The following is a 24,102-nucleotide window of genomic DNA, read 5'->3' on the forward strand; positions in this document are numbered from 1 at the left end:
TAAACCTTTAAAGGTAGGTTTTAGGTGAAAGTGGGGAACAAATTTCCAGTAACAGGATCTAGGTTGTGGCCTCTGGTCAGGTTGTCCTGGCTGTTGTAAACCAACAGGATTGATCACAGAACATGGAAAAGTATGGAAAAGGACAAGAGTGTAGAATCAATCTCCTCTAGAATCAATCCCCAAATGGAGAAAAAAGGGTTCTTCGAAGTGTCAGTTGTGTTGGATGGTGTTTTGCTGGGGCAAACACGTGAAGTGCTTTCCTGAAGTGGACACAGGTGAAAGGCTAAAGGCAGACTCGTGAAGGAACATTTTCTGAAGCAGACATAAAGCAAAAGGATGTTCTGCTAAAGCAAGCACATGAAAGGACACATGATGAAACATTCTTTGCTAAATACACACGTGTTGGTCTGCCTTACACTCTGGAGTTGAGTTCCATTTGTCAGGACACCATAGAAAGAAACCATAGCAAAAATCTTCTTGCTGCTTCTGAGGCAGAGTGATGTGAGCTGAGACAGACGCACATGCTGAGGCAAGCCCGGTGGGGGCCATGTGATGTTTGAAGGGATATAAAAAGGACTTGAAGGGGCTGCGTCAGGCTTGCTTATACAGCTAGCTGTGCAAGGCTTCTTGGTCTCATTTTCGATCTCTTCACTTTGACGAGACAGGCACAGCTGTGAACTTTTCCTGGTCCCTCCTGCTGACTCGTGCCAAGACCGAGGCCTGGCTGTCTCTGCTAGGTTGTGCTACTGCTGCAGCTGTGTGTTTGCTGTCCCGACTCTGCTGGACTGGACGGCTGGTGTGTGTGTTTGCTGTCCTGACTCAGCTGGACTGGATGGCTGGTATGTTCATGAACTATTTGCCAGGGGCTTGAGCTGCTGCTGCTGACCTGTGAACTGAACTGCTGATTTCCAGACAACACTGATGGGAGTTACCCCAAAGAACCTTTCTAAACAGGTCCACTTCACCCCTACCTTTGGTTGGTGGTGGGTTAAAAGGGAGGCTAAAGTGTTTAAGAACCATCATTAAAAGTAGCAAAAAAAAAAAAAATTAGTTACAATCAATCCAATTTAAAATTATACTGTTGTATAAGAATGAGTCTAACAGAGGCTCCCAGTGGTACAGGAAGGAAGGGAGGAAGTCAACCCCACCTCCATCTTTCATTAGCTGTAATTCATGCTAACCACATTTCCATTTGTTGTCAGGTTCCAAAATCATCTGCATCTGACCTTGTGAAATATTTATTACCATAAAAGAACCTCAAACAAAAATAGGACACATTTTGAAAATAAAAGGCATAATGGTCAACTCAACCCCCAAGTGTTACAGACTGTCTGTCCCCTGTGACACCTCAGGAGCTAGAATGTGTGTCTTTGATAAATTCCCAGTTATTGAGGCTGCATCGTCAAATGGCAAAGTACTCTAAAAGACAGGCTTCTGGTGTACTCAGCAAAGCCAGCCTTGTCCGCTGTGCGCTCATTAACATCTCCTGCAGCCTTTGTGGCATTGTCTCTACCGTTCACCAGCATGGCTGCCGTGCACCAGCACTGTACAGTCAGCCAGGGGCAGGTTCTGCTCAGAAGCTGTGGCTCTGCTCAATCAGGAATGGTCAGTGGCATACACACTCCAGAACACCACTCACCAGACTCTAGAAATCTGAGAAACGCAGACTTGAAAACAAACAAAATGGAAACTGCGGGGATGGCTTAGTGGGTAAGGACATCTGCAGCATAACCCTAACAACTCTGGAGTCCATGTAAAGGTGGAAGAAGGAACTGACTCCCCAGAGTTGTCTGAACATGTACACACACACACACACACACACACACACACACACACACACACACACACACACTGCATGTGCACTAAAAACCTTTAAGTTAATAAAAAGAGGCAGTACACAGTAGTCTTCACAGAGGAACTAAGCTACATGACAGTAACAGAATTCCAGACCCACACGGATGGAAAGCCAACAGTACTCTGGGCTTCTGACTGTGGACTCAGCAGAGCAGGTCTGCAGACAGACAGACAGATGCCCCAGGTCAGAAGACTGGAAGTAAAGCTCGCTGCCTGTCAGTCCAGCGGAGCCCAGCACCCCGTACTCCCACTGTACAGCCCTCAGCCAGTTACTTTAAAGCAGAGGCAGAAAAACACCGATTCTGAACTGTGAACAGAGATGTAAAGAAGCAAAGGCAGATTTCATCTGAGGCTTGCCACTGAGTCAGTAAAGGAGGTGAAGCGAGCCATGCTGTGTCACAGCAGAGAGGGAAGTGGGCTGGCAATGAGGGAGCTGGGGCACTGCGTTGTTACCTCTGCGTCATATCTGACTGCAGCAGAGAACAATGAAAAAGCATTCTCCACAGTAATCCCTCGCTTGATGATGTGCTGACAAAGCCTCTTCAGTCTGTTCTCACAGTACGATGTTGCCAAGTCCAAAAGGCCTGAAAGGCAGAAAGCGGAATCTCAGTGGCTCGCAGTGCACACTGTGACTGACAACGCTGTCACTCAGGCTCAGAGCTTGGATTTACTTCTTGATTTTGTTTCTAAAAGGTTAAATGCATTAGAAACTCATACTTTGATATTAAAAAAATTTAAATACATTTACAGTTACAAACTATGTCCATAATTTTAAACTATAGTAACATTTTAGAGATGTTCACTTACATATTATTATTTTTAAGTACATAAAAGTCTATACACCTGTAAATTACTACACATTAGAGCTCTCTAAGAATAGGATACAGCCATGGCCACATGGCCTGGCCAGTCCCAATGCCGTACCTATAGCATCCTCAGGTGGCAGATCCACGGTGTCTGTGTAGAGGTACTGGAGGAAGGCACGGTACACGGGGTAAGAAAACTGGTCTACCTCTATCACCTCCTTCATGTCCTCATTCCAGTAGGACTGAAACATGGACCGAAAGTGCTCACACCTACAACAAAAGCAAAGACTTACCTACTGAAAAGGCTGAGATAGAGTAACCAGATATTAGAGGTACCCTTTACCTTCTGTGCTGGCATAAGCTGGGATCATTAACTATTTAGCGTCAAAAGTAATTGCTATGGAAGGTCTTTTATGTATACCTGATAAAATTATTTTCATCTTAATATCACCATTTAACAGTATCAATTATCTAGAGAGCCCAGAAATCCCTAGCACTTCAGCAGCACTGCCCCCATTCTAAGCAAGTGTTTGGATCATTTTGTTTTGTTTTATGTATGCAGAAATGCATTTTAAACAACACACGGAGGGCTGGGGATGTAGCTTAGTGGTAGAGTGAAATATGGTACAGGAATACAAAATATTCACTCAGAGTCCAAACAAATCAGTTCAGGGATAGTTTCTTTGAGAAGTTAAAAAATATTTCTAAGCAAGGCACGATGGAGTAATGGGTTAGAAATTATAGAACACAAACACACACACACACACACACACACACACACACACACACACACACAGAGTTACAGAGTAGTAGGTAAAGACATACCTAGTCATCTTTTCATCTGCTTCTGTGGCTCATGCAGTTATTAGTCTAACTAACAACATACGGCTTTGCAATGGTCTTAAATTTATCGTTCTACTGCTTCCACCCATAAAGTGCTGGGAAGCACCGGTTTCCTGCAGTGCAAGTTCTAGCCCAAGGCCTCTCCTAAGTTAGGCAAGGACTCTGCCAACCGAGCTGTATCTCCACCCACCAATGGGTTTTAAACTTTGAGGAAACAAAGGCATAATGGTTAATTCAATGGTTTGAGTTTTCGTGTGTCTTCTCTGTGGTGGTGATCTAAGTAAACAATCATCTGATCATTACTAATTAGTGCTCCGGCCCTCACATTCATTCAGGAACTCCTGCCCCTTGTTCTGTTTAAACAACTTTCCTTTAGTTAGTAATCTGCATTCCTGATTATAAGTTTTCTATAAGGGGAAAACTAATCTTGAACAGAAGAGGATATATATTGACATTTACTCACAAATTCAGCATGCAAATAAAATATCTACAAAAGATATTTTCATTTATTTTTACTGTTGGGGAATCAAATTCAGGGCATTGGCTATGCTAGGCAAGTGCTGTACTACTGAGCTATATCGCTAGCCCATTTGTAATGTGGGCAAGAAAATAAGAACTAGGGATACTTGCCTACTATGCACAAGACTGGTTACAATTTCCAGGACTGGGAAAAACTAAACAATGGGAAAAAACCCACTCCTTCCCCCTCAAAATCTTCCAGAATATAAATATTTATACTCCCCCATTTTCTAAAAGTTGCATGAACACACATTAAAATACCCTTGGGAAGGAGAAGGAACTGTCTGTGGTACTTCTCTGTACTGCCATAGTACAGAGACATAGAACACATACTATGTCTGCTCTGGGCTGTAACAGACAAGTGGAGGTAACCACGTTACTGACAGCTCGAATGTGAAAATACCTGATTTTCAAAACAGCTTTATGGACGTGAATATATTTCCCATCAATTCGAAACTTGAGATCAGCCGTTTCTGGACTATCAAATTCTTTCTTCAGTGACTCTGCAACTGTTAAAAAGTCTTCATGCTCTGAGGGCAACAGAGAGACGGTTAACACACACAGCTCAAGAGAAAGAGTCAGGCATGAAAGGCTTCCAAATAGTAATCATGATGTTCAATTCCACTCAATTTCTGGTCAACAAAGCCCATGAGTCAGCTGGCAAATCTACTTCACAGTATTAAAGAAATTCATCTATAACCTACCAACAAAACAAAATACGTTGGGTTAAGTCAAATGACAGTCTTCCTGCGTAATTAGACATAAAAATAAACCTCGCAGGTAGTTTAGGGGGATACAACTCATCTCTCATGAGCTGAGTAGTTTCTCTTCTGGACTAACTGCTTACCAATTTCCTTAACTAAGAACATCTTGGCTCTGATTTGGGTAGTTAGTTGGCACATTCTAAAGGTAAAGAATCCAAAACACCTTACCATGCAAACAGTTCTTAAGCAGAGAAATTTTTAGCCATTTGAAATCTAAACATTGCACTTAGCTCTGAAAATTTATGGTGAAACAACAGTACTTCCATGTTGTCTTTTTCTGTAAGGAGTCAAGCATTTATAGGAAATTCAGTGGTGTTACCTGACATAAAATGCTGTGATGAGTCTACCTAAGGAGCACAGTGTTATTGTGAACACAGTCAAGGATCCAGAACAAATCCATCTGATACTTTGTATGTGTGAAGGAACAAAAGTAACAAATGGCACTGAGGAAGATCTACCCAGAAGCTGGATACTGAGCCATAGCAGACAAATCTCCACTGGCCTGGGCTAAGAACAGTGGATGAACCCGGAGTGCTGCTGGCTTTGAAAAGCAATTAGGCCTTATATGAAGGACCAGTCTCCCCTGACCCCATGGCCTACAGCACTCTAGAGAAAAGGGCAGGAATGCTGAGCTGGGAGTGTGCAGGGCACGAATGATGGCAAACTGCTCACCCACAACAAAGGTTTTCATAGCTCCTCAGCATCTCCTCACAGAATGGAAGTAATGCTTCCCCTCTTGGTCATGATGGTCAGTACAATCCTTCTGACTTTTAGGAAAGCAGCCATGTATGAGATAAGGTAAGTGGCTAGTTTTACTCTCCAAACAGTATTAAATAGTGTTCTGAGAAAGATCTCTGCACTTTAACATACAAAGACCTGGAGAAGCCTTTGAAAATACAGGCTGTGCTGCACAGACCTATCTGTCTGTGTGTGCTAAACATAAGTGTGATTATAATCAAACAGTCCCACCCACTGAACCAATTTTCTTTTTCTTTTTTTTCATCATTGTATTTATTGCAAATATACACTGTGTTACACTAACAGAGATGGTAAAATACATTTTAAAAATATTCTTTGTTTTTCCTTAAGTTAAGCAGCACCTTAATTCCTTTTCTCATTGAAAGGGCATGTGGATGAGGCTTGGCTGCTTAGTGAGCTGTGGGTGCCGTTAGGAGTAGTGAAAACATCTGGAGCTTCATCTGGTGCAACGTGGGTGCAAAGAATTATGAATGGACTAAATGCCACCTGACTGTATTGATTAATTTTGTTATTAAATATGAATTCAACTAAAATACAAGTACTCAGGGAAGAAAAACGAAGACCGTGGAAGTGTTTCATGATCTATGCATGAATCTGATTATTATTCAGGAAAAGCATTAAAGCCAGCATACAGAAAACACCCTAGAACCTAACAATGTACAATGTACCCAATATGTAGGGAATGGGAGTTGGTGACCCTGGGTGGAAGCAGGCTTAAGCAGCTTACCTACAGACAGGAGGCGCCACGAGACAGCTGGGGTGCCAAAGCAGGCAAACACATCGTCTGTGCAGGAGAAGTGGGTGAGGTGTGGAAGGGTCACTGACTGGCCGCGGCACTGGCCCCACATGTACACGTGCCCGCCTTGTGTCTTGGCAGCAGATGTGTGGGTGGAGTGACAGGCCGCAATCTCTATAACCCTGAAAAATTAAGAAAAATTCATGTTACCTCCTTTTCACATTTGTCTCTAAGCACACTCCGCAGAGTAACTTAGAAGTTCATGACTGAACAGCTCAGGTGCCAGCCCAAGATCAGTGACATCAGCAATAAATCCTGCTTACAAAACCAAAGGTCAGGAAACATCCCTGGTCCCCTAACCACACACACACACACACACACACACACACACAGACACACACACACACTCCTCTGAGGGTCCCATTTATCACCTAAGGTCATTTGAGAATATATAAATACCACATACTGTTGAGGCAAACCTGAAAAGGGACTGGAAGCTAAAAGCAATGAGGACAGTGGACAATGACAAAATGTCTTCCCTGTTCTGGGATAATAAACCGTAAACAAACAAACTGGAGAGATAGCTCAGAGGTTAAGAACACTTTTTTGTTTTTGTAGAGGACCTAGGTTGGGGTCACAGCACCAACATGGTGGCTCACAATCAACTATAATTCCAGTACTAGAATATCTGAGACACTTTTCTAACTCCACAGACATCAGCACACACACACTGTACACACATATACACCAAGGCAAAAAACTCATACATTAAACTTAAAAAAAAAAACTTAAAAAAACCTTTTTTCTCTCTGTGTGTGTTTTCATGGGGGTGTGTGTGAGGGTGAAGTGCACCTTTGTGTCAAGGCTGGAAGACAACCTCAGGTGTAATTCCGGATACCTTGTCCCCACCTTCCCAGTGCTGAGATTCCAAGTACACACACTACATCTGGCTTTTTACATATAGGTTCTGGGGACCAAACTCAGTTACTTACAAATACTTCCCTTATCCAACCATTCCTCTCCTCTCCCCCACACCCCCTTGGAAACATCTTCAATACATCATTTCCTTTAAGATACTTCCCCTCATCTCCATTCAGAGTTCAGCATCTTCATTAGGATAAACACCACGGGGCAGGGCAGGGCCCACAGACCCTGAACACTCCAAACCAAAAGCCAGACCTGCTTCAGTTTTCTCAATGCTCCTTAGGCAGGATTCCAAACAAATGCTCTGCATAACTCACAGTTTGATGAACAACATTAAGTATGTATCCCAATAGCAGACATTAAAGAGAAACCAATATTTAAACAGCAAATGCTCTTTAAAAAGCAATTTTAATTATTTAAAAGTGAATTTAGTTGGTACAGAGTTCGTGCTACACTCTGCATTTCAGTATTACAGACCCTAGATAACCTCCCTTTGTAATGGACAACTCCATGTCTTTCATAACTAAGAAGCTTTAGTTTCTACCAATCACAGGTGGGCACCTCAGAAGACAGGGCAAGATTACACATGTTCATTCTGACTCATAAATCACTTCCATCAAAATGAGAATGTTAAAAAACTAGAGTCCCAAGCCAAATGGCACAGCTCTGCTAACAGTCCCAAGACATGGCATGGCCAATTACCTTTCTTTTTCCACCATGATTTGTGTTGGGCTCAGCAGGTTGTTCTTACTTCCAGTTCCCAGTTGCCCATAGGTGTTAGCTCCCCAGGCATAGAGCAAGCCCTCGTCTGTGAGTGCTAGTGTATGTGCGTAACCGCAGACAATCTGAAAGGAAACACACATGCTCACCATACTAGGGGACAGGCAGAGCAGGGCAACCAACCGTTAGCCCAGCCAATCTCTGCGGACTGCATTTGCTGGGATAGTCAGAAACACCAGAGAACCCCAACCCTTTGACTACTGGACTTCTTCATGAGCTTCTTTACTCTGTGAAGAAGACCATGTTCAATACCAAGGGCCTCCCTTTTCTTATGGAGAAATCAGAAGGCTAAAATATTAAATATAAAAGGTAAAGGAATAAAGAGTTGCCAGAAATGAATGACAAAACAATTAACCTCCAACACATCCTTCATCACGTGGGAGCCATGAGATGGGGAGTGGGCTGGAGCAAGAGTGGCATTAAAGCATGTCCAAACCCAAAATCTGTCTCTAGACCTTCAGGAGTAGGACTGCCCCCTCACTGCCCTGGGCCTGCATGTCCTGACGCACATGTCCTTATCCTCCACCTTTGCTACCCTTGAGGTGGTCAAATAGCCCGGTGGCCAGGTTACAGGTTAGCTTCCTATATCCTTATAAGGTTTTGCCCAGCAAGCACCTAGAATTCCTCTTCATGCAAATAAGGCAGTCCCAAAATCTTGTCCCAGGCCAATGATGCACATTTATCCTGAAAGCTTTTACCCACTCCCCAGAGGTTTAGCCTTTGTTCCCCCAATTAAATGAGCGGTCTCACTGAAGCCATCTCCTTAGAGAGCTGTTTTTGGAGCCTCGCAGCTGCAGGCCAAGCGTCCCTCCCTCCAGTCCAGCTCCAGCTCAATAAGCCTGGACATCCCGAGGAAGAAGTAGACAAGGGGCAGCACCATCAAAGCGTGAAAGGTGAGTGGGGCTGCCTGGCCAGAAAATGCAGCGTGTACCTGGTTCACACACACACCGTGCAGGGCTGCCACTCTCACTGGGGTCAACTGGTTGCCGTTGTTTCCCAAGCCCAGCTGCCCATTGCCGTTGTAGCCCCAGCCATATACCTGAGAGGAGAGAAGAGAGGACGGTGGAAACTGCCCATGGGAGCACAAGTCCTGTCCTAAACTAATCAGAGCCCCCAGAACCTGTACTGTGCACGATGTCATCCTACAGGTGGAATTCAGAGACGTTGAGGGTGACAGTGATTGAACTGAGCATCTACTCCCATCTCTTCACTCCACAGATGAGGGAGCTGAGGGCCACTGATGATCAGAAGTACCTATCACACATCCTACATAGTAAAGACACTAAGGAGGAGTCTTTAGCCAAAGTTCAACAGAGGCAAAGAGCATGTGCACACTGGGTGAATGGGTAGCAGAAGCCATGCCAGAGGTCATCGAGGTCACAGGAACAGTGAGAACAGGAATTCTAAGAGGAACTGTTAGGAAAGGCTTTTAAGTGGAAGTACCAAGCAGGGCTAGATGATGGCATCCCAGGCAGAGGGCACACAGAACGTCCCAGAAGGAACTGAAAATGAGTAGGTACAAACGTGGTAGGAGAAGAGTCAGATAATAAACTGATTTAAAAAAAGCCAGGTATTATGTGAATGCCTGTCATACCAGCTCTAAGGTAGAGACAAGGAGACTGACTGCTACAAACTCAAGGCCAGACTGGGCTAAATATGAAGAACCAGACCAGCAAGTGCTACACACCAAGACGCCATCTCCAAAACAAAGGGACAGACAATCAGACAAAAAGCAAAGTGAAATATGAAATACATCTAAGAAGTTCTACTACAATATTTAAAATGGAGATTAAACTTTCACTTTTAAAAGGTCGGAGAGAGAATAGAGTAAATGGGTGAGAGACAGAAAACTATTTAGTAGGTAATTTCACATCCCATCAGTAACAAGTGAGCACTCACGGGCTCTGAACTAAGCAGTTACAGGGGATCTCAGAACCGGTCCCTATGCACCACGAGCTGGAAGCAGCAGCCAGCACAGGCTAGTCAGGGGGGCGAATGACCTGGAATGTACAATGAGGGTCACAGTAATAAAGTCTAACAAGAACAGATTTTAAAAGATTACGTTCAAATTAGAAGTCTACAACCTTTGGTGGCACCAAGCCCTGCACTGAGGTAGCGAATGCACGGTGAAGCTTTTAGGACAAAGTAGAGAGGGAGAGAGGGAGAGGCGGGCACATCAACAATTCCATAAAAACAGGCACCAGCCTTCTGGAGAGGAATCTCCAGTAGTTTGTCCATATTCTTAATGGCACACTTCATGACCTAGAAATTCTATGCTGGGCATGTATTCTATAGAAACACCTACATAATATATTAAGATATACACACTGATAGTGCAGTGTTACTCTCAATAGCAAAGTGACAGAAACAACTGAAATGCCCTTCTGCAGAGTTCCACGTGCACGTCACCACAGAAGCAAACCCAAGCAGCATGAAGATATGATACAGAGACATCTGAGACGCCAGAGACCACAGATGCTGTGAGGCGGGCCAAGGAACAGCAGGCCAAAGAATGACAGAGAGAGGCAGAGATGTATAATTGTCACATTTGTTAAAAAGTAATTAGACTCATCTGTAGAATACTGCTTATAGAGAAAAGTATGGAAGGACACACACGAGACTATTAACAAAATGAGGAAAAGGCTATTTAATGTATAGAAATGCATACAAATTTACACGCTTCATTATCTTCCCCTTTGTAAAAATATGTAACAATCATCTTAAAGTTAAGCTTACTAAAAGATGTAGTGACAGGTCTAGAGAAATGTTCAGCAATTAAGAGCTGGTACTGATCTCACAAATGTCTAGTGTCATAAGATATTAGATGACTGCCCACAGAATTCTGAAGTACTCAGGGATGATAACAGAATTGAATAAAGAAAAGAAGTCAACTTGGCTTGACTCTGTATAATTTCCATGTACCAAGGAAAGCATAGGTGGTAAGTGGTCCATTTAAGCTTCGCCGCAATTCCAAAGAAGTAACCATGGTTAAGGGTAAAAGAGAACAGTCTTATAAAAGTAGCTAGCAATGATCAACATCATGATGCTTCTTACAATAAAACATCTGAGATGCTGTTTTATGAAGAATTCCTTAGCTAACTTAAAAAACAGATGGTTCTTCCACTGGAAGAAAGGAAGTTCTTTCTCAGCAGATAGCACTAAATCCAAATACCTGAGTATTAGCCTACAGGATCTAACATTTACCCATCCTTTGCCTTTACCATGTGACTATGGGGATCTTTTGAAAACTAAAATTAAGACACATTATAATGTCTAGTGACGTCCTCAGATTTGCAGTCATTCTGAGGACTGAACACCGCGTTAACCAAGACACGTTCTCTCCACGTTCGCACCTTTGGATGGAGGCGAGGGAAGGGGATGAAGAGCACGCACCTCGCCACTGTCCAGAACAGCCATGGATGAGGTCTGACCACAGGCAATGCTGACCACTCTCTTGGTATGTAAACAGTTGGTAACTTTCCGAGGAGTTGGCTGGTTGGCTGTAGATCCTGATCCCACCTGACCACAGTTGTTATAGCCCCAGGCAAATAACTACAAGAGAAGAGGAAACCATGTCAGGGCTTTGGCATGGTCTTAAATGCTTCCTATGCACTTCCCTTCACCCCCTGGGATGAGCCCTGCTCTAAGTTACTTCTCACCATGTAAAATGTCTTTTCAGACTGTACCTTGCCCTGAGAGGCTCCATTTTCTAAGCAGCTTTTCACTCTAATATGAAGATGACCCTGCACTTTGTGGTCAAATAAACAGCACCATGTGCCTGGCACCACCCACAAGACAGTATTCAGGGATGATAACAGGAGGACGGTAAATAAGGGCACTACTATGTAAATTTAACAACACAATAAACAGGGACTGTAGGAACTGGGGCTGCACATCTATCCATGTGTCCATTCACTCCCTTAGACCCAACCCTACCCCTTGCCTCGACTCCACCTTGCTTCTGAAACTCAGTCTTGACCTCACACTTTGACTCTAGCAGCAGCAGCTGTCACCTCTCCCAGAGAGCTCCAGCCTGGCTTCAGCATTTTGTTCCCAGAGACTCTGCACTTCTGCTAGCTTTTACCTCTCAGGTCTCTTTGAAACTCCTGTAGCTTTGTTGTGGCCCCTTTAACTCCCATATAATATTTATGTTTTATATGCAAACACAAACACACACACACACACACACACACACAGAGAGAGAGAGAAAGAGAGAGAGAGAGAGAGAGAGAGAGAGAGAGAGAGAGAGAGAGGACGCACATTAACGTGTGTCTGAGAGTTAATGTAAGTAATCAATATTGGAATTATAAAAAAAAACTGGAATAGTCATTTGTGATGGCCTTCAGCCAGGATACTAAGGAAGGCTGGGCTACTTAAAGAATTGCTACTAAAGCTGTGTACTCAATACCCTGACATGTGAAGACACAAACATGCTCGACTATGTGTCTGACACAGTACATTACAACAACCATCAATCCTGTAATTTCTCACTATAACACAGTAATAGTTGTAAGTGCTAAGGACATGTCTGTTCCTATGGAAACACCATCAATTTTGAGATTGTTATTACAGCACTTGAGTTCTCACTTGCTATTTGTCAACTTTGCAAACCTGCTTTTGCTATTATTCACTGCAATCTGAACACTCGGTTATTATTGGAGACACAAAAACAGGTTTCTATGATACAGCAGCTATTAACTACCAATAGTTCTCAGAAAGGAGTGGAACCTAGTGATATTTCCCCACCTGTTGTGGAAATTTGGGTTGTCGTGGTCTTATGTGGGTAAGCACAGCTGTTGTGAGTTTCTGAGTAGGATGAGCATGTCATGTTCAGAAACAGTATTTTACAACACCCCATCACAGCCTCCAGCCCTTACTTTCATGACACCCATTTCATGACACTGAGCCAATTTCCAGTGAAGGACCCCACATGCATGCACACATGGGCAGTACATATTGTACCTGGATGGCTTATCAAGGAGTGGGGTGAAGTTAGGAGGGATGTAGGGGACCTGGAGGAGGAAATGGACAACAGAGAGGCTAAATGGCAGAAGAACTTCTTCCAACACTAGCAGAACTTCTAAGACCCCGACTCTACCCCATGCCTTTGCTGTGACAAGCAGTATCACACATTGCCATTTTGGCTTCTATATTCTATACTGGCATCTTCTTTCTATTTGACACATTCCAAGTTCACATGGCTGATGCTGTCCAGACAACAACAGTAAAACCTACTGTTCACATACTAGAAAATGTGCTATGACTATGAAAACCTAGATGAAAGATGGGTTTTACAGGTTCAAGAAAAATAACCTATACTTCACCAAGGGACATTTACAGAAATATCTAGTTTAACTATGTACCATTTATTACCCGAAGTAAAACATGCTAATAATCAAAAGAAAGCAAGAATCTAGGCTTCAGAAATAAACAAAATTTGTCTAACTTCAATAATCATTCTTCTGATACTTCTGAAATATTCCAAGTTCCTTTAAAATACCATTGCCTTTTATTATAAATGGGGACCATGGTTCCTCTGAACAAGCAATGGGCAGGGAGACAGTGGGTTTGGACATCGACGTGTGCTATGCCTACCTCTGGTACATCCCAACTACAAAACCTTGCTCCCCATCAGCTTTGTGGTCTTTTCTCTATAACTTGTTCCCACGTGATAGAACTAATTAACACCACTGGAGAACTTTAAACAAGGAACAATGTGATTGACCTAATTTATGCTTAAGAAATCACAGAGGGTGAGGGAAGTTAAGACTGGACAGGTAGATCTTAAAGTTACTCAACAAAGACCAATGGTACTAGACCAGCAAGAGATACGACCTGAGCAAAGGCATGAGGTAAAGAGCAACAGCCACATGAGAGCAGAGGGAAAGTGAACAGGGTGAATAGCCTTCCAGATAAGCAGGGGATATGAGGCTGAACAAGTTACTCAATGTAATGCTGGGAAAGTTGCTTTCTTCCAACATAGACACTGAGAAACACATACACCCTAAGAAAGGGGTCCTTAGGAGTTTATATATCACATCTGGTTTGTAATAATTGCAAAGAACGTGAACCTGAATAGTAAGTTTTCTCATCAAAAGGGTTTTTTTTGAGAGAAACAAGATAGCTCAGGGGTAAAGGCTCTTGAGTTCCATCTCCAGAAAAACATAGTAAAAGGAGAGGACTTCCACAGGTTGCCCTTTGACCTCTACATGTTCATCACGGCACAGCCCCCAAATAAATAAATAGATAAAATAATTAGATAAATAAATAAAAATTCTGCTTATTGTTTTCATTTGTTGAGATAAGCCCTTCCTCTGTGGCACAGGCTAGCCTAGAAATCTCCACCCTGCTTTCGGGTCTTTGTTGCTGAGACGGTGGGCACTTACATACCAGCTAATGGTGATTCTGACCACATGGCACAGGTATGACTGGAGAAAGAATGTGTTCACGTGGGTTTTATTGGTTGTTATTTTAGCTTCTACAAGGTGTAACAAGTAAAGCAGGAGATTTTTACAATGGCTGAATAGTGGGAATTCCCAATATATTCTTCAAGATCAAAGAAATGTGCCTAGAGTAGAGCACTTGCCTAGCATGTGTGAGGCCATGGGTTCAGTTCCCAATGCCCCCTTTTATACACATGAACAAAACGTAAGACACACACACTTGGAAAGGTGCTGTGAAATGCTGTCTTCTGGATAAGACATGGCGGTGCATTAAAGAACTCACTGCAATCACGGTTACCTGCACAGGATAAGATAGATCAGTCAACAGCCCAGCAGCACTAACTCAGTGGGTTACCCCCCAAACCCCCAAAGTGACACAAAGGTAGGAGGAGCATGCCGGAGGGGTCCAGAAGAGTGGTGGAGTAAGGTGGAGAGGATCAATACACTGTACAGATATGCATGAAAATGTCACACACTACAGAAGTGCATGGGCCTTGAGGATACTTTGCTAAGCAGAAGTGGTCACCAACTGACAGATATCTGATTCTATATGGGCAGTACCTAGAGCGATCAGTTACAGTGTCAAGGAGAACTGACATTTAGCAGATTTGGAGCTTCTGCTTTTTAGGAAGAAAGAGACCTGTGAATAGACAGACCAAACAGCGGGACTGTACTTAATGCTACTGAGCTGTGCACTCAGCATGCTTATGGTAATAACCTCTGTACCATGCACCTGACAGCGTAAGAGAAATCAAAGAGCACACTTACCTCTCCATCAGCTGCTAAAGCCATCGAGTGATGGGAACCACACGCTACCTCCACCACTTGCTTGATCAAGAGGTTGGTGCAGACTTGGACGGGAGCAATGCCTTGGTTGGTGGTCCCGTTTCCCAGCTGGCTGTATCCATTATGGCCCCAGGCATAGACAACTCCATCTACAAACACAAGCACATGAAGTACTAGCTCCAACAATGATGGTACCCCTGCACCTCCCACTGCGCCAGCATTTGTGCCTTCCTCTGTAAGACGACCACTGGTAGGGAGTGAGGGAGTGAAGGTTAAAGAAAGAACAGGAAGGGCAGAAACAACCTCTCATGACAGGACTTGACACTCACACACAAGATTAGCACTGTGGCCAAAGTCAATGTTTAAGTATAAAAATAGGCTTCTCTAGATTGGACATGAGGATATAGGGTTCAAGGTCACTGTTGGCTATACAATTCTTCTGAAGCCAGCCTTGGTTACATGAGACAAAAACTTTGGGAAACAGACAGTGTAATTAACAAGGTAAACCAGAAAAGACATCAACCAACATCTGCCAAAGGGGAAGCGGGCAGGAAACCAATTCCAGCCTAGATTTCCAAGGTGTGCCATTATTTATGAGAGACTCACAGCAAGAACATACTGGGTCCTGTCATCTCCAGCTGGGTACACACACACACACACACACACACACACACACACACACACACACACAGTAATTTTCCAGAACATATATAGGAAGGAAAATGTAAGATTAAGAAAATCAGGTCAAAATCTCTTATGTAAGAAAAATTCCAAAAAGAACAAAGTAGAAAAAAATGCGAGCAAGAAAGAAATTATCTATGAAAAGCTGTAAAAATCTTTTCTAGAAATGAAGGCAGGGCGTACAGATTACTAATATGTTAAAAAGTGCCTACTCCAGAACAGCCATGACTCTTAAAATACCCAGAATAAAAAAAAAAAAAAAAAAAAAAACTCTCTCCAATGTGGCAGATAGAATTTAGCTCTTTGTCTTCCATCTTTCTTGCCTTTATCCTTTAAACACAGGGCTGCTTTCAGTTAGATCAGTATTGCCATTTTCATTATTGGAGACTGTATAAGTATTATTTATAGCTGGGCTTCTTTTCTTCTTCAGAAAAGAAAAAAATAGTCTCACATAAAAGAGTAAAAAACAGCAGGATTGAGGAGATGGCCAAATGCTTGCAAGCACAAGCATGAGGCACTGAGTTCAGATCTCTAGCATGTGTAAGGAGCAGGCCTGACAACAGAACTGTAAGGCAGAAACAGGAGGGTCCAGGGTGCTCGCTGGCCAGACGCTAGTCCGTGGATGAACGCTAGGCTCCGTGGAAACTCACACTGCTGCTACTCTAGAGTTAGCGTCACGAGTCTGAAATCGTTCCTTCTTTGTATATACTCTCCGAGAGATAAAGCAAAATCCAAAGTTAGTTATCTGATCTGCTTTTTCTTTGGCTCAGAATTAACATTCAATTACCCACAAACAGAAGGCCACAGTTTTCCCTCTTTACCTTCAGTGCTGAGGAGGACATGGGGGCCACTCCCGTAACTAAGGCTTTTGATCTTTTTTCCACACAAAGCTTCTAGTTTCTTGGGCACCAGAGTGCTCTGGTTATCTCCAGTTCCTAGACAGTTACTGTAGTTCAGTCCAAACACGAAGACCTAGAAAACAAATACCTTGGCCTACATCATCTGACCTGATGTCACAGCCCCCTGCCCCCTGCTCAGAAAACAAGATAAACTCAAGTCTTGTGATAGCCCAGGTGACAAGAAGAGGCTAGTAAAGATATTAGAATTTGCGGTGCGACTTCGCAATGTCACACTACACTATAGAGCAGAAGGCACAAAAATACAACTAGAAACCCCATCAAGCTTTTCAGATTCTCTTTATCCAAAGCCTGTTCTCAGCTTTCAAGCTGTCAGGTTTCAAGTTCAACCCCACAACAGGCTCCCAAACCAAACTTGTTTCTGGCCTTACCTCATCACTGTCAGTGACATAGATCGCCTCGCTGGCCGAGGTACCAAAGACACATGCTTTCCTGATAGATCCAGTTTCCTGGGGCGAGAGCAGAGTGAAGATTGGCCACTTTCCTACGTCCACCATGACTGTGGCTTTGGGTGGCTCCTATAGATAAGCTGATATCTCTGCTGCAAGAAGTAAAAAATAATTCAAGAAAAAATTAACAGCCACTAAGCTAAATTTAACAAGTTTTAAGATTATTGATAAAAGCCACCAAAAGATAATTCCAGAAAAATCTACCTACCATTAGTGAAATGGATCACTCCTTCCCCAGTGTGTCAAGTCCTTCCATTACCTTCAGAACCAGGTCTTTTCCTGAAATGAGAGCACAACACACTAGGAAAAGGTGTTCCTCTTGCCAAACACTAGCAGACATGCACATGCTAGTATCCAACACAAAAGGCTGGCTACATACACAGATCTGGCCTCTCCCACGGATATTTCACTCAGGGATTCAGAAAAACATTACACAACTAAACCAGAATTCTGGAGGTAAGAGGTAGGTAGATCAGTGAGTTCCAATACAGCTAGCGCTACATAACAGAGATCCTGTCTCAAACAAACAGACGTTACAACCCTATTTTTTTCTGCAGGTTGGGGGTGGGAGGAAATTAAGAGAAATCAGAAGCATCATTTCCACCTCCACATTCACTGTGCCCAAACCAAACTGAAAAACTTCTTCCTTGCAGAAGGCCCCTACCACCCAGAGCCACTGCTTCATGACAAGAGCTAAGAGTAGGTGACGCTGCAAGAGGAAGCGAATGAAACTGTCTACAGACACACAGACATCACCTCACATTTACAAAGAGAAGGCTGTTTACTCCAGTCTGGGTGTTGGACTTTAGGCCAGGCTCAGTTAGCTTAAACTGTGTTCAGAACACAAACTCTGAACAACTGTTCATGAGCTTTATGCAAAGAATACTAGGAGCGGCTCCAATTTCTGTAATGCTGAAAAGTGGTGGTAATTCCAGGGGTCTGCTCAAACACAAAACCCTATCATGCTAGTTGGTGAATTTCCATTCTGGCGCCCAGTTCTGGAAACAACAAAAGTAGGCTTTCCTAGTGAGGACCCAAAGTGCTGATATTCCCACTAACGCTCCCTTTGCTCTTTAAAATCAGCCAGGAAGGGCAATTCTTTCTGCATTAACACCTGCCTTACTTAACGCACACTATTATCAATCAGCACACGAAAGCCTCAGTTCCTATCACCCAGAGACTCCCAACCGCACCAAGGATCTTACTACCCTAAACATATGTCACATTCAATGAGGAGTGAACACCATAAAACATCACTAGAGGCATCTGTTACTGCTGCCAGACACCTCTAGTGGTTTTTAACCAGTCATAAGGATATGGGTAGGGCAAAAAAAGCCCAAACAATAAAAACCGTTTCAAATGGTACAAAAGGACATTGGAGAGTTAAGTCCTCCCTATAGTGAAAGTGGTTTGTAATTCTTTCCAGGAATAGCAAATACGTGTGTGTGTGTGTGTGTGTGTGTGTGTGTGTGTGTGCGTGTGTGCGTGCGTGTGTATGTGTGTGTGTGTGTCTGTGTGATAGAGAGGGGGGGGGATCTTCGTGCACATGTCTAGCACAAGTGTGTTTTAGAACAGAACACAAACGGGAGTTTTATCTCTTCTTTGCAGTGGGGCTTGCTCCTGCTCAGCACTAGGAGAGTGGCAGCGCTCCAGCAGCCGTCAGTCCAGCTCACTGATGTAACAGTGTCTCTTACTAGAGGCATTAAGTAATTTGCTGCTTTATTCTCGGACACTGGAAGTACTGCTTAAATGTATGAAAATACTGAATAAATTTCCAATGTTATACATAAATTTCTAAGAATGAAATTGCTGGGTTCAGGTCCAGTAACTATTTTACCATTGACAACGATTCCAAACTGTCCTTTATAACTCACCATAAGTGTAGAGTAGTGTCTGTTTATAAGAAGGATGAGAGAACCTCAAAAGGCAGTGACAGAGGGGAGGGGAGAAGAAGGAGAAGGAAGCAAAAAGAAGAAATGTCCCCAAATGTCAGGTCTGCACCTCCTGAAGTAAATGCTGCTAAGCAGGATGCTGTTTCAAGAAAAGTCAGAAGCATCTTTTCTTTTTATAACGCAAAATACAGAATTAGTGTTTTCCATTCAAATTTTTATAATACAGAATTTATTGAAAACTTAAGATTCAAGGCCAGCAAAACTGGCCAATGACTAGTCAAGACTGGTCATCTCTTGCCAAGCCTGAGGACCCGAACTTAATGACAAGACCCAAATGGTAGAAAGACAGAACCAACTTCCAGAAACTGTCTATGCTGCCCACACCACAGAACACCCACATCAACAATGAACTGCCACACAAAATAAATGAAACTAATTAAAAAAGCTTTAATGTAAGACTCATAGCTGGGGACTGCAGCTCAGTTGGTAGTGTTTTCTCACCAGGCACAAAGCCCCAAGTTCAGTCCCTAGAATACCTACTCTATAGAAATGGAGGCAGAATCATAAAGTCCAAGTCTCTGCAATGAATTTGAGACCAGCTTGGGATGGATACCTGAGACAGACAGACAGACAGACAGAAGATACACACACACACACACACACACACACACACACACACACACACACACACAAGGCAGGTATGTTATGTAGAGTTAGAGACTGATTCAAAACACTGTTACTACTATTAAAACCATAAACTTTCAATGGTACAATTACTCTGACAGGTAACTCTGCCCTCAGGGCTTGGCAACTTCCCTCAAGACCGAGCTCACCTTGTAAATCAGAGTTAATTTTATGAGCTGAGTTTGAATATGGATAAATTAAATGAAGCTTTATTTTACAAGGTATTTATACAAAGGCCTGTAATTTAAGAGTCACTGTAAGAACCTGCTCAGACATATCACACAAGGAAGAGTACCACCTTGGTATAGCAGCAGGGACTGTGTCCTGAGTGAGTCCAGTGCTTTAGACTTTCAGCCAGTCAGTGTGCTATGCTTTGATCTTTTCTGAGCCTCATTTCTCAAAAATCTGTTCCAGGTCTAAAACTGTATAACTCATGTTCAACATGTAAAGAAGGAGGCGGAGGGGACTCTTGAGTACATGAAAGCCAGTGCTAACACTGGTCAGTCAGGAAGAAGGCCCGGCTAACAGTGTCACTGTTTATCATATAAAGAGTAATATTAGTTAGGCTGGTCCAAACAAGAAACATAAGTATCAACAGTTTTACTATCAGCATGGGTTATTGTGTATGTAATCATATAATTATAAATATGTTAATTTACTTATTGAGGTAGGTGGCTAAGTAAACACACACACACACACACACACACACACACACACACACACACACACACACGGATGCACACATCCATGCGTGTGCAGGTGGGAGCCAGAGGTCAAGCTCGGTATCTTCCTCTGTCTTACTCTCTGAGATTGTCTCTCACTAAACTTGGAGTTCCCTGGCTGGCTAGACTGACTGGAGCAAGCCTGGGGACCCACCTGCTTCTACCTCCTAGAAATAAGATCACTGACCAACATGATCACATTCTGCTCTAAGAAATACTTTCTTACCAACAGAATGAACACATTCAGCCCACATTATTGTTTTTTAATTATGTGTTTGTTTTTGGAGATAATGAGCAAAGGGAAGAACAGAGAAATGTCCAGCAGAGGTAGAAGTTAGAACACCTTTCACCCACTCTGACCTTAGCCACTAAGACCAGACCTTACATCCTCTTTGCCCATTAGCATTGCAGATCAATAACCCACTCTCCGGCAAGGCTTTTTCTAGCAACGGTGCTATCTCTCAGAGAGCCTGTGGCATACAGCGGAAAGATTATTTTATACTCTCAAAGGTAAATTCAGAGAATACACATGCATAACTTCCAAATTTAGAGCTGATAACTGAAGGAACAGTGAATCTTCTTACAAGCCTGTTTATCTTACTTTCCCCTAGGAACCAAGAGCAGGTGAGATGGAGAAATTTTTATTTTGTTGTCCTGGCAAAAACCATTCTTGAATGGCTTACAGAGTTTAAAAAACCAGGAAATCGAGATGAAGAGTATAAGAAAGTTTGCTTTTGATAAAACAGTCTCAATAATATAAAATATAGGAATTTACAGCTGACCTATACGTCTATCTCATCAATAGACCTCAGGGCTCCTCTCCCAGACTAACCAGGATGTATTTGGAACAAAGGAAATGATGTCACTCTCTGACCTGCTCTTCTGCTGACCTGAAAGGGAAAAAAAGAAAGAAAGCAACTCTTCCAAGCAAAATTCTTTTTTTTTTTTACTTACAACTTTATTTTTTTAAAAAAATCAGAGATACATGTAGATTATTAAAAGCATTTTAGCATAAAACTATATGAATATTTTTGTCAGTACTGATTTTTTTAAAGGTTTGATAGTATGCATTGGAATCTTACTATTTACAATGATCATAAAGTATATGTAAAACAAAATGTAACATGGAAACAGTCAAAGTTTTCTTGGTGTGTAAAGATTAAACATAATGATTTTTAAATACCAAAAATTGCCACAAGGCTATCTTCTTAGCTCTTGAGTTATTAATGATTTAAGGTCTAGGTGTACCCCACTCTGAGAGGAGCACCAAAATTCTAGCCAGTCTGCTGTGGTCTGGGGTGGAAAGAGCCAGGACTCCGGAGGCTGAATGTGCCCAACATCTGCTTTATAGCTGCACATAAGCTACGGGACACCGCAGTGTCAGATACACAGGACTCCTACACTGCAAATTGTGTTTAACCTTGAAGATCCCTACAGCAATGTCTTGTATAAACTGGATGGGATATGATTTTAGTCGTTGGCTTGAGAAGCGGAGCTGCTTTACAGCTCAGCTCTTTTTGTAGTGCATAAGGTATGAGGTATTGGTAAAGTCTAAGCCACACACATACACACACACAGCCAAATAATAATAAGTGAACCAAATTAATAGTGTAACTATTTCCTCTGCAGTTACCATAGAAACCACTGATGCTAGAGTCACTGTAAAGAACAATACAACCATGGCCTCTGCCCTCTGAAGGTCAAAGGGCCTGATAGGGATTCGCCCCCAAGTGGAAACCTTAAATGCAAAATCCATTCTGGACTAAGCAAATGATGGGAGAGAACATGCAATCACACATCACCATACCGGGATGATGGGAATGTGCTACACTGTTCAGCTCTAAGAGCCCATTTGTGGTCTTCTGCTCTACTTTTTAGTTCACTATATCTGTATTCTAGGAAAACTTTCAAATAAAGGGGTTCTAGGGTTTGGGGCAAACTTTTTGTTAGAGTAAGCTTTGCAACTATCATCCAGCTATGTTAAAACAGAAGATCAAGAAAGCCTTTGGCTTCCCACAGAGCCAAAATGCTACCTGTACCACCTCCTCCCATACCTACACTGGTGGGCTTCTGAAGACTGAGATACTAGCCCACCTTAGCTTGGCAGTACAGCTCACAGGTCCAGACAAGTCTCTAGGACAGATCAGCCTCAGATCTACCTCACAGTTCCTTCTCTCATTCGGAGTTGCAAGGGCTACGGGTACAACACACTTTCAAACATTTGCTGAGACACTAAGTCAGCGCTGTCCCAACTGCTACTACAGCTTACGGAACTGGAAAAGGGGACAGTGAGCCCTGAACTAGGACAGGACTTAAGTGTGGGAACACTGTATTCTCTCTTCATTACACACGGCTGAGGCCACCTGTGAATATCAGCCTCCCAGCTTCATTGACAGACAGCATGACTACTGTCCTAGAATTTCCCAACCATGGTGTGTCAAATTCATCGTTTAAGACAAGAATGGAAGGTCCTGTAGCTGTTCTTCCTCAAGAACCAGAAATTATTTGACTTGAAATACAACCTACAGTAATGGCCCCTGGGAACATTTCTTCAGCCATGTCACCCAAGGGGCTGCTTTTATTTCACTGGCTAGAAGTTTCTGGCAATTTTAGGACAGAGATTCTGACAGTTCATAGTTAAGTGAAGAAATCATGTGCTCTGGTTGGGAAACAAATCACCCAAGTGGCTATAGGATTAGTGGGAGAGAACGTATCCTGTAATGTAGACTATGACAAGGATTTCCGGCAGTCAGCAAACAGAGGCAGGAAAATCTATATGGGTTCAAGGCTAGACAAAGCCACTTCTAGGCCAGCCAAGGCTACATAGTGAGACCTAATGCTAAAAACAAACAAAACAAAACAAAAAAGTAAGACAGAGCCCAGAAGTCTAATACCATCATCTAGATTCTACAGTCTAAAGGTATGTCTCCATCTCAGAATTCTCTCCTCAGGAAACAGGTCTTTCTGTTGTTTTTAAAGCTGTGGTCTCCAGTGGAACAGGAAGCTGCTCAGAGTACTAGGAAAGCTAACCTTTTATTTGTCCATTTCTGAACTGAAAAACACATTAGAAACGAGTTTGCTTAAGATTCCTTCTCCCACATGTGCTTATGAAAGATTTTTTTGTGCGCAGGCTTCAATCTTGGGACTCTCTGCCCCTACAATTTTTTTCTCATAATTCTGAAAGTTACTCCAGCTAACAGTTGGATCCTTGAAATGTTCATTTTTGCAAACTACAGACTTCCCTAACATCTTCAGGTTTCGGAAGAGAGCTTCCTGAGTGGCCTGAACAACTATCATACCGTGAGTGTGATAATGTGCACCTACTACCCCCAAATACAGAACTCGTCTCGTTATTTGAACTGCTATTCAATATCTGGGTTCCAGAATCAATGTGACTTTGGTAACTTCAATGCCCAAACTCTTGCTAGTGGCTTTCTCTTATAATCTGAGATCTTACTATGTAGACCCTGGAACTCCCCAGTTTTCCAAAGTGAATAGAACTCAAACCCTAAAATACAGAATGTTTTATCTAGGTAGTAAAAT

General features: G+C 42.7%; 1 protein-coding gene across 3 annotated transcripts in view; it reads right to left on the minus strand.

Annotated features, from left to right (window-relative positions):
- The window catches only part of RCBTB1 (RCC1 and BTB domain containing protein 1), a 29,973-nt gene that overhangs the window by 4,537 nt on the left and 1,334 nt on the right, over window positions 1–24,102 (minus strand). For 2 of the 3 annotated variants that reach the window (XM_080925955.1, XM_080925954.1), the window contains exons 2-12: window positions 17,470–17,540; window positions 17,184–17,353; window positions 16,717–16,867; window positions 15,197–15,363; window positions 11,379–11,537; window positions 8,917–9,024; window positions 7,908–8,050; window positions 6,273–6,463; window positions 4,426–4,552; window positions 2,779–2,930; window positions 2,308–2,438 (exon numbers count right to left, since the gene is read on the minus strand). In XM_080925955.1, coding sequence (XP_080782081.1) covers window positions 2,308–2,438; window positions 2,779–2,930; window positions 4,426–4,552; window positions 6,273–6,463; window positions 7,908–8,050; window positions 8,917–9,024; window positions 11,379–11,537; window positions 15,197–15,363; window positions 16,717–16,867; window positions 17,184–17,309 — 1,455 coding nt within the window. In that variant the 5' untranslated portion in view covers window positions 17,310–17,353; window positions 17,470–17,540. Of the gene's footprint in view, window positions 1–2,307; window positions 2,439–2,778; window positions 2,931–4,425; window positions 4,553–6,272; window positions 6,464–7,907; window positions 8,051–8,916; window positions 9,025–11,378; window positions 11,538–15,196; window positions 15,364–16,716; window positions 16,868–17,183; window positions 17,354–17,469; window positions 17,541–21,391; window positions 21,430–24,102 lie in introns of those variants that run through there. The other variant, XM_080925956.1, reaches the window with a different exon arrangement.

This window comes from Micromys minutus, assembly GCF_963924665.1.
Source record: "Micromys minutus genome assembly, chromosome: 12".
NCBI lineage: Eukaryota > Metazoa > Chordata > Mammalia > Rodentia > Muridae > Micromys > Micromys minutus.